The following is a 14632-nucleotide window of genomic DNA, read 5'->3' as shown; positions in this document are numbered from 1 at the left end:
CAGGGTCAGTATTTTGCAAATTCAAGGATTTGATCATAGGTTGTGTGAAAGACTTCCACCTGAGATCCTGAAGAAGCTACTGTAGGTCAGAGTAGCTTGATAGACCAGTGACCTGACTCCGTATAAGGCATGGGTTCCTAAGCATCTTGCAGCATGAAAACTTTTTTTCGTCAAAAGTGGATTTTTGTATAGTCTTTTGGAATGAATACTTCAGGGACAATTCCATAGGTATGGGGTGGGAAGATAGAATCATTGTGTTATGTATAACTGAAATCTAAATATTCTTTTCAGCTCCTTCTGTATAATAAATCATCTGCTTTCATATTTGGTCGAATGGGACAGCAGTCTCCCAGTTCATTCTAAAATCCTCTGTGATGCCTTTGTTTTCCCTTTTGTTATACAAACTATTGTTCTTTCATGCTTCTGCTTTGAAGAAAAAGAGATCAGTTTCTAACACATGCTTCATTGAAAATTACATTGTCAAGCTGAGTTACTTGAGCATAATGGATTCAGGTTTACATGGGTGTCTACTTCCAAATTTCTCTTTCCGAAAGTATTGTTCACACCACACAAGATCAACCTGTATTATGAGATGAAAAATTTATATTTGAGAGTTCCCAATTTCAATTCATGAGCTCAGTGGCTTTGTTTGCAACTGCAATTGGATTTATCATACCTTTCAGACCAAAATAAGAATAAGGAACCAGATCCATATGGATCGTTCTTCAAATGAATGGACATTATACTCACAAACTTATTCTAAAGTTGGTGTTTAAAAAATCTCCTAAAATAAAGGCATTTATTCAAAGTAGAAAGAACTTTTTCTCTTTCCCAAGATCAAGAACTCTTGGGCATAGAAGTCTGGGGCTTAAAGAAATTAGCAACTTTAGCAGGGTGTAATGCCATAGAATCCACCTGCGAAGCTGCCATTTTTTTAAAGGGGAACTGACATGTGTAGTTTAGAGATCAGCTGACATTCTGGGAGATCTTCAGGGCTCACCTAGAGTCTGGTAGCCCTACTTGGGAAGACAGTGAAATTGATGGGCAGTATGTATTGTCGAAGGCTTTCACGGCTAGATTCAACTGGTTCTGGTGGGTTTTCCAGGCTGTGTGGCCGTGGTCTGGTGGATCTTGTTCCTAACGTTTTGCCTGCATCTGTGGCTGGCATAACAGATAACCAAGGGGCTGCATAAACTGACAGTTGAAATTTTGGAGGGAAAATCACCTCTGGTTCAGGGGTCAGCCAGGAGTTGCCCTCTGTCTTGCCTCGCCTCGCCTCGCCTCTCTGGTGGGGGCCTGACAACCCTCCTATGGCTCATTGCCTAAAGTTCCCAACTACCAGGTGGGACCAAGTCCCAGAATTCCAACTTCTTGGGTGCTGTGTGGTTTCCGGGCTGTGGAAGTTTCCAACTTCTCTCCAGACGTTTTGCCTGCATCTGTGGCTGGTTATCTGTTATAATAAAGTCGTAGTGTAAAGGTATTGATATATCTTTATATTTCATTTTGTGTTGTCCCACTTTCACAATAAAACAAATAAGGTTCTTCTGCTGCTAAGATTCTTCTGCAACTCTCAGCCAGTCAGAGGTTTGCTCTGAGGTAAAACAAAATAACATTTTCCCTTCTGTCAGAAAAACAACTCAGTTGCCAGATTCTTCATAACTTTTTTTAAAAAGATGAAAATTGAAGTTTTTATTTACAAAAATGAAAGTTGTTTTGAAAGGCCCTTTCTGCACGGGCCATAAACAGCGCCCTGGGGATGGCAAAAATGCCGTCCCCAGGGAGCTGTTCGCACAGGGGGCGCAGCTGCTGCGCAGCCGCACCGCCCTCGCGCCTCCCGAGCGGCGCGAAGCTGCCGCTTTCCGACCTCGCTTCCCCAGCAAGGTTTATGGAAGCGGCTTGCCAGCGGCTCGAGAGAAACCATCCCTCCCCTCTGACGATTAAGAAACCTACGCGTCTCTGCAGCCGTCTGGGTAATTGGTCGCGCCAGGAGCAGGGGCGTATTACTGAGGCCTCAGCTGATGTGCCGGACTGCGGCATAGAAGATGAAATAGGGGACTGAGGCGACGGCCAGCTCAACAGCAGCTGGTATCTCCCGGTGGTTTCTGGGACTGTTCATGCGACCCAACCCCCATTGTGGCTGTGCGGAAACGGCCATCGTGTAGTAAATATCAGGAAATTTTAAAGCAGGTAAGTGGATAGGTTCATAAAGACAAGTTGTTACATTAGCTCTATTCTTATTTGGTTACAATTTAGATCATGTTTTTAGTTTGGCTCCTTTAAGATGTTACAGTCAAACTGTTATAGACAGATATTTACATTTAAGTAGTTGTGAAACAATATGCAAAACAAAACTTCTTTCCAGACCGTTGGAAAAGCTGGAACTGGGTCAATTAACCCCTTACTTATGAAAATCATGTTAATCTGAAGTTCTACCTTTTCTTCCTAGTCCCTTTGCTTCTTTCTTGTTTGTTGGGGTGAAAGTAAGTGAAAAGTTGGTTGGATCTAACCTATTAAACTCTGAGACACATGGAACTAACTGCAGAAGTATTCTGATACCTTGTTTAGGGCTTCCTTGTATTAGCTGCTAAAACACAGCACGGTGCCACTTGAATCCTTAAAATACTTTCTCTGTTTCTTCCATTTGCTTTTAAAAATTAAGTGGCAATTATTGTCTATGAATGTTAATGTTGCTAGCAGCAAACCATATTCCTACTGTGGGAGAGCAGGGAGTGAACAGCATGCCAAATACCAGCAGTAATAAAATGTTTTGTTATGAGGCTTTTTGTAGGAATCAAGGTGCGTTCTCACTCTTCTCTCATTTAAAGTTCTCAGGCTTCCAGGGAAGTAGAAAATAGAAAGATTGGTTGATTTGCTGCAGTAATGCAGAAGATTCCTTGCTTATCATATAGCAGCTCAGAAACCTATTGATGGTTTTCTGTGAAGCAAGCAATGTAACACCCCCCCCCCCCACACACACTCACCATTTTTGCAGAGCATTTAAAAAGCAATTATATTGTATGGCTGTACAGTCAGGCAATGGAAACTTTTATTAGGCTGACAATGAGTGATATTTTACTATGAGATTGGAGTCTCTTGCAGACCACCTTAAACACTGATAAGGCAGAATAGAAATTTGAAAGCAATAAACCATAAATACATTACATTAAGGCAGGCTGTAGAAAGTACCTTCAGCCCACCCACTGACAGTCTCCCTCTGACTGCAGTACCAAGTGAAGCTTTGTCAAATTCTTGGGCTGCAATCCTATGCACATTATATCAAGAGTAACCCTCACTGACCACAGTGGGTTGGATCCAATGCAAAGACCATTGAAGGGTGTCAGATCTTACCAACCTTCCCCTCATTGCAACGGCCATTTCTGATCCTGGAAACGATTATTTTTTTGCAGTCCCAGGAACCACAGCCAGCTCTGGCTTGGGAGATTCCTAGAGATTTGGGGAAGGAGGAGTTTGGGGAGGAGGAAGCAAAGCGGAGACCAAGACAGCAGCAAGTACTGGGCCTGAGCTCTAAAGAGGAGTTGAAAGAGGGCCGATGAGGACATGCCGGGCCTGAGCTTCTAATTAGGGTTGCCAGGTCCCCTGGCCTCTAGCTGGGGATGTGGAGGTAGGGTTGACCAATCCAGAATGGAATTTGGGAATGGACTCTGGGATGGAGCCTGGAGAGGAGAGGGACCAAGGTGGGGTACCATGCCTAAGCATCCATTTTCTCCAAGGGCGGGGGGGGGGGGGTTGATCCTTTTGTTAGTCCTAATTCTTCCCCCCAGCATTTTCAATGAATGCCCCCTGGTTCTAGTATTGTCAGAAAGAGAGAAAAATGTCTCTCTGTCAACATTTTCTACCCCATGCATAATTTTATAGACTTCAATCATACCCCCCTCAGATTTCTCCTCTCCAAACTAAAGAGTCCCAAACGCTGCAGCCTCTCCTCATAAGGAAGTTGCTCCAATCCCTCAACCATCCTTGTTGCCCTTCTCTGCACTTTTTCTATCTCTTCGATATCCTTTTTGAGATGTGGCGACCAGAAATGAACCCAGTACTCCAAGTGCGGTTGCATGAAAATCCTTGCAGTTTTATTATCAACTCCTTTCCTAATTATCCCCAGCATAGAGTTTGCCTTTTTCACAGCTGCCATGCATTGCGTCGACATTCCCATGGAACTATCAACTAAGACGCCCAAATCCCTTTCCTGGTCTGTGACTGATAGCACTGACCCTTGTAGCATGAATGTGAAGTTTGGATTTTTTGCCCCTATGTGCATCACTTTGCATTTTGCTACATTGAACTGCATTTGCCATTTCTTAGCCCACTCACCTAATTTATCAAGGTCCACTTGGAGCTCTTCGCAATCCTTTGTGGTTCTCACCACCCTACATAGCATTATTAGAGCAGCATTATCTGTTCCTATCTCACAATACTGTAAAACTGCTGTAAAGCTACAATAAAGCATAGTGCAGTGAGTAGAATGCTGTGGGAGCGTTACAGATTTCAGCTAAAGCTAAACTGAAAGCTAATTTGGAGATCCCTCCTCAGCCAAAATAGTTGAGCAATGCCAAAGCATACCTAAAGTGCAACATTTCTCAAGGAGTTTCAAACCTTCTTGTTGCAACCAGTGGGGTTTTGTGTCTTGGATGGGTGGGGGGAGATAATGAAAAATATGGGAACAATGTTGAACAGATCTACTCAGAAGTAAGTTCCATTTTGTTCATTGGAACATGCCTGGAATTCCCAAACCTGGTGTTGGCAATACTGTCAGTGGTTTTTTTCAAAAATCATTACACACCAGATACAGGTCCTATTGCTAGCTTCATGGCTCCCAACTCTACTTCTGTTTTGCAGAATAGAATCTTTCTGATTACTAGCTGCAGAAATCAACAGAAGGAAAGAGTGCCAGTGAAAGCTGTAGTATGACATAATCATGACACTCAGTGTGGCATCGTGGTTAAGAGCAGGTGGACTCTAATCTGGAGAACCAGATTTGATTCCCCACACCTCCACCTGAGTGGCAGAGTCTTATCTGGTAAACCAGATTTGCTTCCGAACTCCTATTGAGTAACCTTGGGCTAATCACAATTCTTTAAAATTCTCTCAGCCAGTGGAGGGATTCAAATAATTTAACAACCGGTTCTGGTAGTAAAATTCAAATAATTTAACAAATGGTTGTTTATAAGCACCATTTTAACAACCAAACTTGTGCCGAAGTGGTGCGAGCCTGCTGAATCCCACCACTGCTCTCAGCCCTACCTACTTCACAAAAGTGTCTGTTGTGGAGAGAGGAAGGGAAAAGAAGTTTGGAAGCCATTTTGAATCTCCTTACAGGACAGAAAGGTGTGTATAAATCCAAACTCCTTCTCTACTTCTTAGAGTATTGAACTAGGTTCTGGAGACTCAAGATTCAAATCCCACTGTGAATCTCATGAAGTTTTGTGGATAACCTTGGGGCAGCCTAGTCTCATAAGAACATAAGAACATAAGAACAAGCCAGCTGGATCAGACCAAAGTCCATCTAGTCCAGCTCTCTGCTACTCGCAGTGGCCCACCAGGTGCCTTTGGGAGCTCACATGTAGGATGTGAGAGCGCCAATGGCGCTTCTGCGGCTGTTGCTCCCACGATCACCTGGTCTGTTAAGGCATTGCAATCTCAGTTCAAGGAGGATCAAGATTGGTAGCCATAAATCGACTTCTCCTCCATAAATCTGTCCAAGCCCCTTTTAAAGCTATCCAGGTTAGTGGCCATCACCACCTCCTGTGGCAGCATATTCCAAACACTAATCACACGTTGCATGAAGAAGTGTTTCCTTTTATTAGTCCTAATTCTTCCCCCCCAGCAATTTCAATGAATGCCCCCTGGTTCTAGTATTGTGAGAAAGAGAGAAAAATTTCTCTCTGTCAACATTTTCTACCCCATGCACAATTTTATAGACTTCAATCATATCCCCCCTCAGCCGCCTCCTCTCCAAACTAAAGAGTCCCAAACGCTGCAGCCTCTCCTCATAGGGAAGGTGCTCCAGTCCCTCAATCATCCTTGTTGCCCTTCTCTGCACTTTTTCTATCTCCTCAATATCCTTTTTGAGATGGGGCGACCAGAACTGGACACAGTACTCCAAGTGCGGTCGCACCACTGCTTTATATAAGTCTCACAGGACTGCTGTGAGGATAAAAAAGAAAAATGAACACGCCAGTATTCCATGCAGTTCAGTATCCTGCCTCGCATGGTGGCCAACCAGTTCCTTTGGAGGTCCAACAATAGGGCATACAGGCCAAGGCCTTCCCCTGTTATTGCCTCTTGGCACTGGTATTCAGAGATTTATTGAAGGGGAAGGGAAAATTATGTATACTGCCTTGAGCTCTTCAGATAAAGGATGGGATAAAAATGTATCACACAGACAGGTCATGATCTCCTTTTGCATCTTTAAAAGCATCTGGTTGACAATTATCAGTGAACCGAATGCTGAACTAGACTATTGATCTGACCCATCAGGGCAATTATTGTTGTTTTGATGAGTACAGGGCCAAGACCCCCATATTCTTGTTCACATGGGCAGTTAAATACGTCAGACTGTGTTGTATGATGAATGTTTGCTGAATGCTTCTGTACAGAACCAGCAGGAAGGAAAATGTTTCTGAAAACACAGAGGGAATCACAGTATCCTTTAACATGGTTCTTTTGCTGCAGAGGATTTTATGGCGTCCCTGACTTCCTTGATCTCACAAGTTGCTTGTTCAGGGGCAAAAAGGTGTTCACTAAACCGTGCAGCCATTTGGAAGAACCATCATCCATCAGATTTATAAACCAATAAAGGCAAGCAGCCTAGGTTTTTGAAAAGAAAAATTGGGGTGAGCAGTACTCTAGTCAGTCTATACAACAGGAGGACACGTGGACATTACAGGCTGAGTTATCTTTTGTCCGTTAGCAGACCTGACTGCAGGTTTCTGTGGTCCCTTGCACAAAAGGAGTCTGTGGGCTCCTTAATTGTAACCATGTTTTCTTTTTCTCTCCCCTTATTGTGGTCCTCCTCCTTCCCCCAGTCGCATCACACTGGAGAAGATGAGATACAACTTTCATTCTTTTTAGCTGCTTTGGTGCTTGCAAATTGAAAGGAGCAAGGAAGACCAGGAGTAGACTGGCCATTTCAACTCCCTGTGAGCCAATGGTCTAGAAAGCCCTCACCCCTCTGGCTTTCCCCACCCCAGATCAGGCTAGGATGGTTTGGGGTGGCATTTCAAGTAGCAACTGCTGGGAATGACTTATCTCTGCCAAGACCCTGGGGATCCATTTCTGGTCAGAGTAGATGATCCAGACTAAACAGTGGTCTGACTAGGAAAGCCTTTTATATATTCAAATGTTCAAAAAAAAATAGAAGTCTAGTAAGCAGTTGCTTTATGCACATACCCTTTCGTGAATATACCTATTATTTTTAAGTAAATGCATAAATATGCAAAGGATAGCTAAAATAAATGCACGTGTGGTAGACAGATATGCAAAATTGTAGATGCAGACATTAACACACACTGAATGCAGTTTCCTTACATTTTCAAGGTACTTTAGGGAATTGTTTGCAAGTGGATTTTGCCATTTCACACAGTAAAATCTAGGTTCATAGTGCACTGAAAGTGGATTGAAAGTGCATACTTCAGCATATGTAAAAGCACTATCTATCTGTCTGTCTGTCTGTCTGTCTTTTCAATTTATAGGCCGCCCTATAAATTGGCAGCGAACAACATAAAATATACAATGTAATACACACGCCAGCTGGCTGACCTTGGGCTAGTCACAGCTTCTCGGAGCTCTCTCAGCCCCACCTACCTCACAGGGTGTTTGTTGTGAGGGGGGAAGGGCAAGGAGATTGTAAGCCCCTTTGAGTCTCCTGCAGGAGAGAAAGGGGGGATAAAAATCCAAACTCTTCTTCTTCTTCTCTAATATAATAATTTAAAACAACAATAAAATCCAAACCTGTAACTAATAGCTAAAGTAGGAGTTAATCATTTTCTGTCACACCGCTATCCCAAAAGAAATCAAGTTTCTCCAGGTCACTATTAGCCTTAGTAAAGATGGGGGGGAGGAGGGGGGTAGATAGGCACTCAAACTGTGCCTATTTTTTGTTCTGATTAGAGTGAGCAATAGTTTGGTGGTGGATCTTCTAATTTTACAAGAGGGAAAAGATTGAAAACTCTACCTCCCAGCATGGCCCAAATTCAAGTGACCCCTTCTGCAGATGCCTTTTTAACCTTAAAGATATGTTGCAAAATCTCGTCTTCCTTGTGTGCTGTGCCTTGAGCTAAGGTCTGATGCAGCTGGAGTTGTGGAATCCCGAGTTTGGAAGTAGGATCAGTCTTTCTGCTTTGTAACAAATGTGTTTGTTTCTAGCTTGATGATTTTTATGTTCCACTACTTTGGGATAGTTCCCAAATAGTGTCAAACAATTATGGGAAGAGCTGTTGTGGCAGACCAGCTTTTAGTTATTGCATCTTCTTGATAAAAGGACTTCTGAGGTTTTGTTTTGACTGGGCATTATGGCTCCTTGCAGGGGGGGGGGGAAAGATTTCACAGTAGTAAGTCTTAGACAGATCTCTGGGATTTGGCAGCAGCTCAGAAATGACTCATTTGTCAAAGGGAAAATGGGACCCAAATGAGTCACTAAGAGTAGCTTTTTTATGGAGTTAAATAAAAATCAAACATTATAAAGGCGGCAAGGAAATACAGCTGTAACTTCAGCAAATTATGGAACAAACAAGGAATGACGAAGTCTTGTTTCAAAAGCTGTATTTTTTTTGTCCAAGGGAATGGTCACAAAATCCCTCTCCATTTCCCTTAGCTCTGCCCATGCAATCATTAATGTGTGGGGGCAATCATTATTCCTCAGCAAACATACCCCAAAAGGGTAGCCATTTTTCTATTTCTGTGTACTGAGCCCCCCCTCCCCAAATAAGCCATTAATAAGCAGTCCTAATGCAGAATTATACATTTCTAAGTCCACTCTGCAGAGCATATTTACTATTATAGGATATATGCTGCAAATATGACACTTATATATTCCAAGGGCACAAATTCCTTTACATGTTGTATATACACACAGAGACAGTTTCAGTATCAGCTAATCTTGCTATTGGTGTCACAAAACTTGAAAGAGAACCCATACAAATGTTTTCCCTATAATTCCATCTTTAATATATTTTGGAACAGGGTTTTTCAAGTGAAATCTCACCACTGCCACCGAAATGTGAGAAACTGGTTCTCATGCAGATGGGAAATGTATTCATTCTAAATACTGAAGCCCATCAATACTCTCTGTTACAGTGTCTGAGATAGCTTACACCACCATCATTAAATGAATTTTCAGTCAGAATAGACCAAATGAAAACAGAAAAATGCTCAGGAGCAGCAGTGACATAGGAGGTTAAGAGCTCGTGTATCTAATCTGGAGGAACCGGGTTTGATTCCCCGCTCTGCCCCCTGAGCTGTGGAGGCTTATCTGGGGAATTCACATTAGCCTGTACACTCCCACACAGGCCAGTTGGGTGACCTTCGGCTAGTCACAGCTTCTCAGAGCTCTCTCAGCCCCACCTACCTCACAGGGTGTTTGTTGTGAGGGGGGAAGGGCAAGGAGATTGTAAGCCCCTTTGAGTCTCCTACAGGAGAGAAAGGGGGATATAAATCCAAACTCTTCTTCTTTTTCTTCAAACTTGTGGTGTAATACAGCCCTGGGGGCATTTCAGGAAAGGTTGGGGGGGGGTATTAAAACCTCTTCCCCAGTGTCACAGTCCTGATGTCTGGGGATCATATCATGGATGTTCAGTGTGAGATGTGGTTTGGCTTGTGTCCTTGAAACAGAGTATAAAACCCTCAAAAGCAAGCAATGTGTTAAAGCTAATAAAATCAGGAACAAAAACAGATAATTATTATAGTAGTAGCAATGTAATCATAATGTAGATGCCTTAGCATGCATGTGTTTATTTATAAACTGCTTTTTTGCCCCAGTGGGGAACTCAAAGAGGCTCAGAAGATAGTTCTCTGTCCATTTCTTACAAGAATCCTGTGAGGTAAAATAGGCTGTGACTGGCCCAAAGTCACCCACTGAGCTTTCATGGTAAAGTAGGAATTTGAACCTGGGGCTCCCAGAATCCTACTCTATCCACTACACCATACTGGCTAAACTGATGCTGATCCTCACCCTCACCTTTTAGTTCCTAGTGAAGCCTGTTCTTTATCACCACCGACTGGTTGTCTCTTTATCCATATGGAAAAACATATATATGATGGCAGCCAACTTACGGCAACCCTATAGGCCAGGGTTTCCAAGGCAAAAGATGTTCAGAGATAGTTTGCTACTGCCTACCTTGGCATAGTGACCGTGGACTTCTTTGGTGGCCTCCCATCCAAATACTAACAAAGGTTGAGCTTGCTTAGCTTCAGAGATTTGATGAGATGATGATGATGATGATGATTATTATTAATTACGTTTGTATACCGCCCTCCCCCGAAGGGCTCAGAGCGGAGAACACAAAGTATACCATCAGAGCACAAGGTAAAATCAACAACAACCAAGAATAATTAAATTGTGGCTCTGTACATTTTAAAACTAAACCCCGTTAAAACACAGCGTTCTAATTACAAAACACAATAGATGGCGTCCCACATCCTAATCCTCTTAAGAGGGGGGGGGGACGGCAGGGTCTACTGATGTTATAAAGAAAGGGGGCAATCAGCGGCCGGCCTCCCCAAAAGCCCGGTGGAATAGCTTGGTTTTACAGGCCCTGCGGAACTCACTAAGATCCCGCAGGGCCCGGACAGCCCGGAGATCAGGCTAGCCTGGGCACTTATAATATTCAATGCACCTTCATGTACATGGTTACCAGGTTTGTAGCATACATTCACCAAGGAGCCTCTTGGGAAATTACCAGCGCAGTCCTAAGCATAGTCACACTCTTCAAAGCCCATTTACTTCAATCAGAGGCGTAGCTCCAAGGGGACAGGGGTGTGTGCGCACACCGGGCGAGTGCCCCTATTGGAGTGTGGCATGGGCGTTCCGGGGGCATGATGGGGACTGGGGACGCACCAGTGCACCGAGCGCTTTCCCCCCTTGCTATGCCTCTGACTTCAATGCCTGTAACTTTAGGAGAGCATTGTGTTAATCACTTTTAGCTGCAGACAAATTCTTGTACATAATTAGAGAGGGGTTTTTTGTTTATTGTGCCACGAACAGTTAAGAGGAACACGCAGGCAAGTAGGGAAGCAAGGTAATATTATTTGGGGGGCTTGTTAAATCTGCCCACCACTTAGCAATGATGCAGAGCTTGGAACACAAATGCACAGAGCTGTTTTTCTTTTTCTCCAAAAACCTGGCTGGTTTTCAACTGATCTTTTGGTTGACATATCAGGTAAGATTGTCTCACCTGTAGGAAAACACTGCCCTCAAAGGGTATTAGTCTAATCCTGTTAATCATAACACCATGATAGGTTGCAGTCTACAGCTAGAGTTGCTACAGAATTTAACCTAAAGCAAATCCTGAGATGGGTTCAGAGCGTCCAGATGGGTGTGGCATGCAAATGGAATCTGTAGAAATTTCAAGGAAATTTGTAAAGAATTTTGCCAAGCTGCCTGTTGCCCTTGGAAGGCTGGCACTCAGGAGAAAGCTTGACAATTTATTTCTGCAAGGGGCGATTGCTGCCAAAGATGGCATGTCTCACTTAAAATACTTCATGTTTGCCCAGTTCGTTTAAATCTCTCTGACAGGGAAAACAAAACAAAACTCTCGGAAGCACTTTTAGGGAGGAGGGGGAAAAGAGAATGAATAATGCAAAATTAATCCACAGAACTCCTATTTGCATGGTCTATTAAATATAAATGTTATAAATCTGATAACAGCAAATTGATAGCCAGAAATTGCAGCATCCATTTTTTAGAGGAGTTACACAAAGCCACAGATTTGAAATTCAGTATTGCTCCAACTCCTGAAATTCAATATCACTGCAAATTCAGCAATGAGAACACCTTTGAGGCTAAACTGTATTCTTTCATTACTGAATAACTCCTGGCCATGTCGTGCCCCACTTGGGGATTCCTCACACCCGAATGCAAACAGAAACGTCTACAATTTACAGTTGTAACTTGTGACAAAGAAATTAACAGTGAGTGCAGTCCTAAGGAGCGTTACTGCAGTCTAAGATTAAAGGGTGTGGACTGGAGAAACTCAGCAGCACAGCATTGCCGCACATCCCTCAAAGGAAATAAAGAATGCCTGCCGTGAACGCTGAGGAATGCAAAAGGTAAGCTGAGGGCTGGTCACGTTCATTATTGTGCTGCGTGGGGGGGGGGGGGGGAACCGGGAACCTAAAGAGCTGAACTCCCACAAGGGCGCAAACCACTGGACAAGGCAAGGCTGATCATCCAGCTCCGCCCACTGAAGGGCGCGCCAGGATGGAACGGGTTTCATTCACCCGCGGAACCCTCGGAACGCCGAGCGCATCCAGAGGCCAATCGCCGGCTTGTTCGGCGTTCCATGCCGGCCGTGACCACGCCCACTAGCCTGGCTCCGCCCCACAGCCAGCTCATTGAAGAAAACGACCCGAGAAGGAAACTGACCTGAACAATCGGGGCGGGGGCGAGGAACAATAGGAAGCAACCCGGGTGGGGCTGAGCGGGGGCATCCCCGCCCCGCCCTGTTTTCCAGGCTGCTTTCCCCTCCCGCGAAGGACGCAGATGCAGGAAATATCACACAAAGGAGTGGGAAATTCGAATGGTTTTACATCTGCTTGGCCGGCTTTTGGAGCCATTCCCCACACAACGGGGAGGTTATTGGGAGTCTCAAGGCGAGAAGGAAGCAGGGCAAAACTTCTCCAGCGAGGGCACTGGCGCTGGACCGAGGGAGGACAGGGGCGTCTTTCTTTTGCTGCAGAATCAAAAGGGGGGTGTCACATGTCATCTCAGGGGATTTTGTTTTGTCGCTCTCTGCGTCTTATCTCTGGCAGAGCTCGACGGAGGGTAGTAGGTAAGCCAATGGCTAAAAGGTAACCACGCCGGTCACATAAGTGGAACCTCCATGGGTTGATGCAGTGTATTTGTCTGAATATGACAAGCTGGAGGCAGCGTCAGAAGAAGGCGATCGCCTTCCTTGTGAGAGAGAGGACCCTGGGGCTGGTCCATTCAGGCCAGGGTTCAAACCTTACAGGCAACCTTGGTCCCCACGGGAGAGAAAGATGCTGGAGAGGAGTTGAGCCGGGAGGAGGGGCGAGGGGGTCGCCCTCCCCACCTGTCGCCCGGGCTCATTTTTTCTCCGCATCCCCCGGGTCCCCTCACCTGTCCACGGCGATGGCGGTCATGGAGTAGATGCTGGCGAAGACGGCGGTGATGGGGAAGAAGTTCTGGAAGCGGCAGTAGGCTTCACCGAAGTACCACTCGCCGTGCAGGGCGAAGGTGAAGTTGACCAGCGTGTTGAAGGCGGCCACGGAGGCGTCGGAGAAAGCCAGGTTGACCAGGAAGTAGTTGGTCACCGTCCTCATGCGCTTGTGGGCCAAGATGATCCAGATCACGATCAGGTTCCCGAAGACGGCCACGGCCACCATGAGGCTGTAAGCCAGGGACCACAGCGCGATGCGCCACGACGGCTGCACGAACTGGTTGGAGAAGTTGGCCGGCGCCGCCGGGAAGGACCGGTTGTCGGCCGGCCAAGGCTCTGCCCCGCGGCTCCCGTTCCAGCCGCCGTCCGTCTGGGCATCGCTCGAGCCCACTACCGGGACCGAAGTCATTTTGCCCCCTTTCCCCCAGCCTTTGACCCCCTCGTCCACGCTAGCACATAAGGCGGGGGGGGGGGGGGACGAAGACGCCTGGGATCCCCCCACTGCCCTGGAAGAGCCGTCTGGCTGCGGCGGAATCCTGAAAGAAAGGGCGAGTTGGAGCCGAAGCCACTTTTATAGGCTTAGGTGAATCCGGCGTCGAGGCGGTTCCTCTTCGTAGGTTGGTAAGATCCCACGCCCCACCCCCACCCCGTCTGGCCCGGCGGCCCCTCCCCTGGGCCAGCTTTGCGCGCGGTTGATGGGGCGGGAAATGTGAAGACCCTCCTCATCCCCAAGTGCTCGAGCCCCTCCGCTGGCGGACACCCCAAACCCCAGCCCCGCCCCGCATCTGTGTTTGTTCGCCATCTGGGGTGCGGCCGTGCCTTTGCAATTGGTCCAGTCTCTGCAAATAGCTTGGGCACATCACGCGCGTCGGACGTGCTCTCGGTCAAATCCCTGTCGGATCTTTTGCCTCCTCTCTTTCTGGTTTCCATCCCAGCCCTGCCGGTCCTGCAACACCTCGACTCAAGAAGACGGGCCATGCTTTCTTGGAAGTAAGTCTCCAATTTCCAAGAAACGGTTTCTAAGGTGGAAGTTCTAAGTTGGAGCGTATGTTAATACTCAGCCCTGTGGGATTTACTCCCAAGTAAATCGCCATCAAACCAAACCATGCAGCTGGGCTAAAAGTCTGGTCCTCCGCCCCGGTTTCCCCTCTTGTCTGCTTCTGTAGCCAACTGAAATCAAAGCAGACATTTCCATGGATGCATTGTCCAAGGTTTTCATGGCTGGACTCAACTGGTTGTTGGGGGCTTTCCGGGCTGTGTGGCCGTGGCCTGGTAGATCT

At 45.9% G+C, this 14632-nt stretch overlaps 1 protein-coding gene across 1 annotated transcript in view; it reads right to left on the bottom strand.

Annotated features, from left to right (window-relative positions):
- Positions 1-13876, bottom strand: part of TACR3 (tachykinin receptor 3) — a 47867-nt gene extending 33991 nt beyond the window's left edge. The window contains exon 1 of the mRNA XM_048508667.1: positions 13313-13876. Coding sequence (XP_048364624.1) covers positions 13313-13761 — 449 coding nt within the window. The 5' untranslated portion in view covers positions 13762-13876. The remainder of the gene's footprint in view (positions 1-13312) is intronic.
- Positions 13877-14632: the final 756 nt, after the last annotated feature.

The sequence above is a fragment of the Sphaerodactylus townsendi genome, linkage group LG10 (assembly GCF_021028975.2).
Source record: "Sphaerodactylus townsendi isolate TG3544 linkage group LG10, MPM_Stown_v2.3, whole genome shotgun sequence".
Taxonomy (NCBI): Eukaryota; Metazoa; Chordata; class Lepidosauria; order Squamata; family Sphaerodactylidae; genus Sphaerodactylus; species Sphaerodactylus townsendi.
Note: the sequence above shows the minus strand (reverse complement) of the source record. Positions and strands in the feature narration are given on the sequence as shown.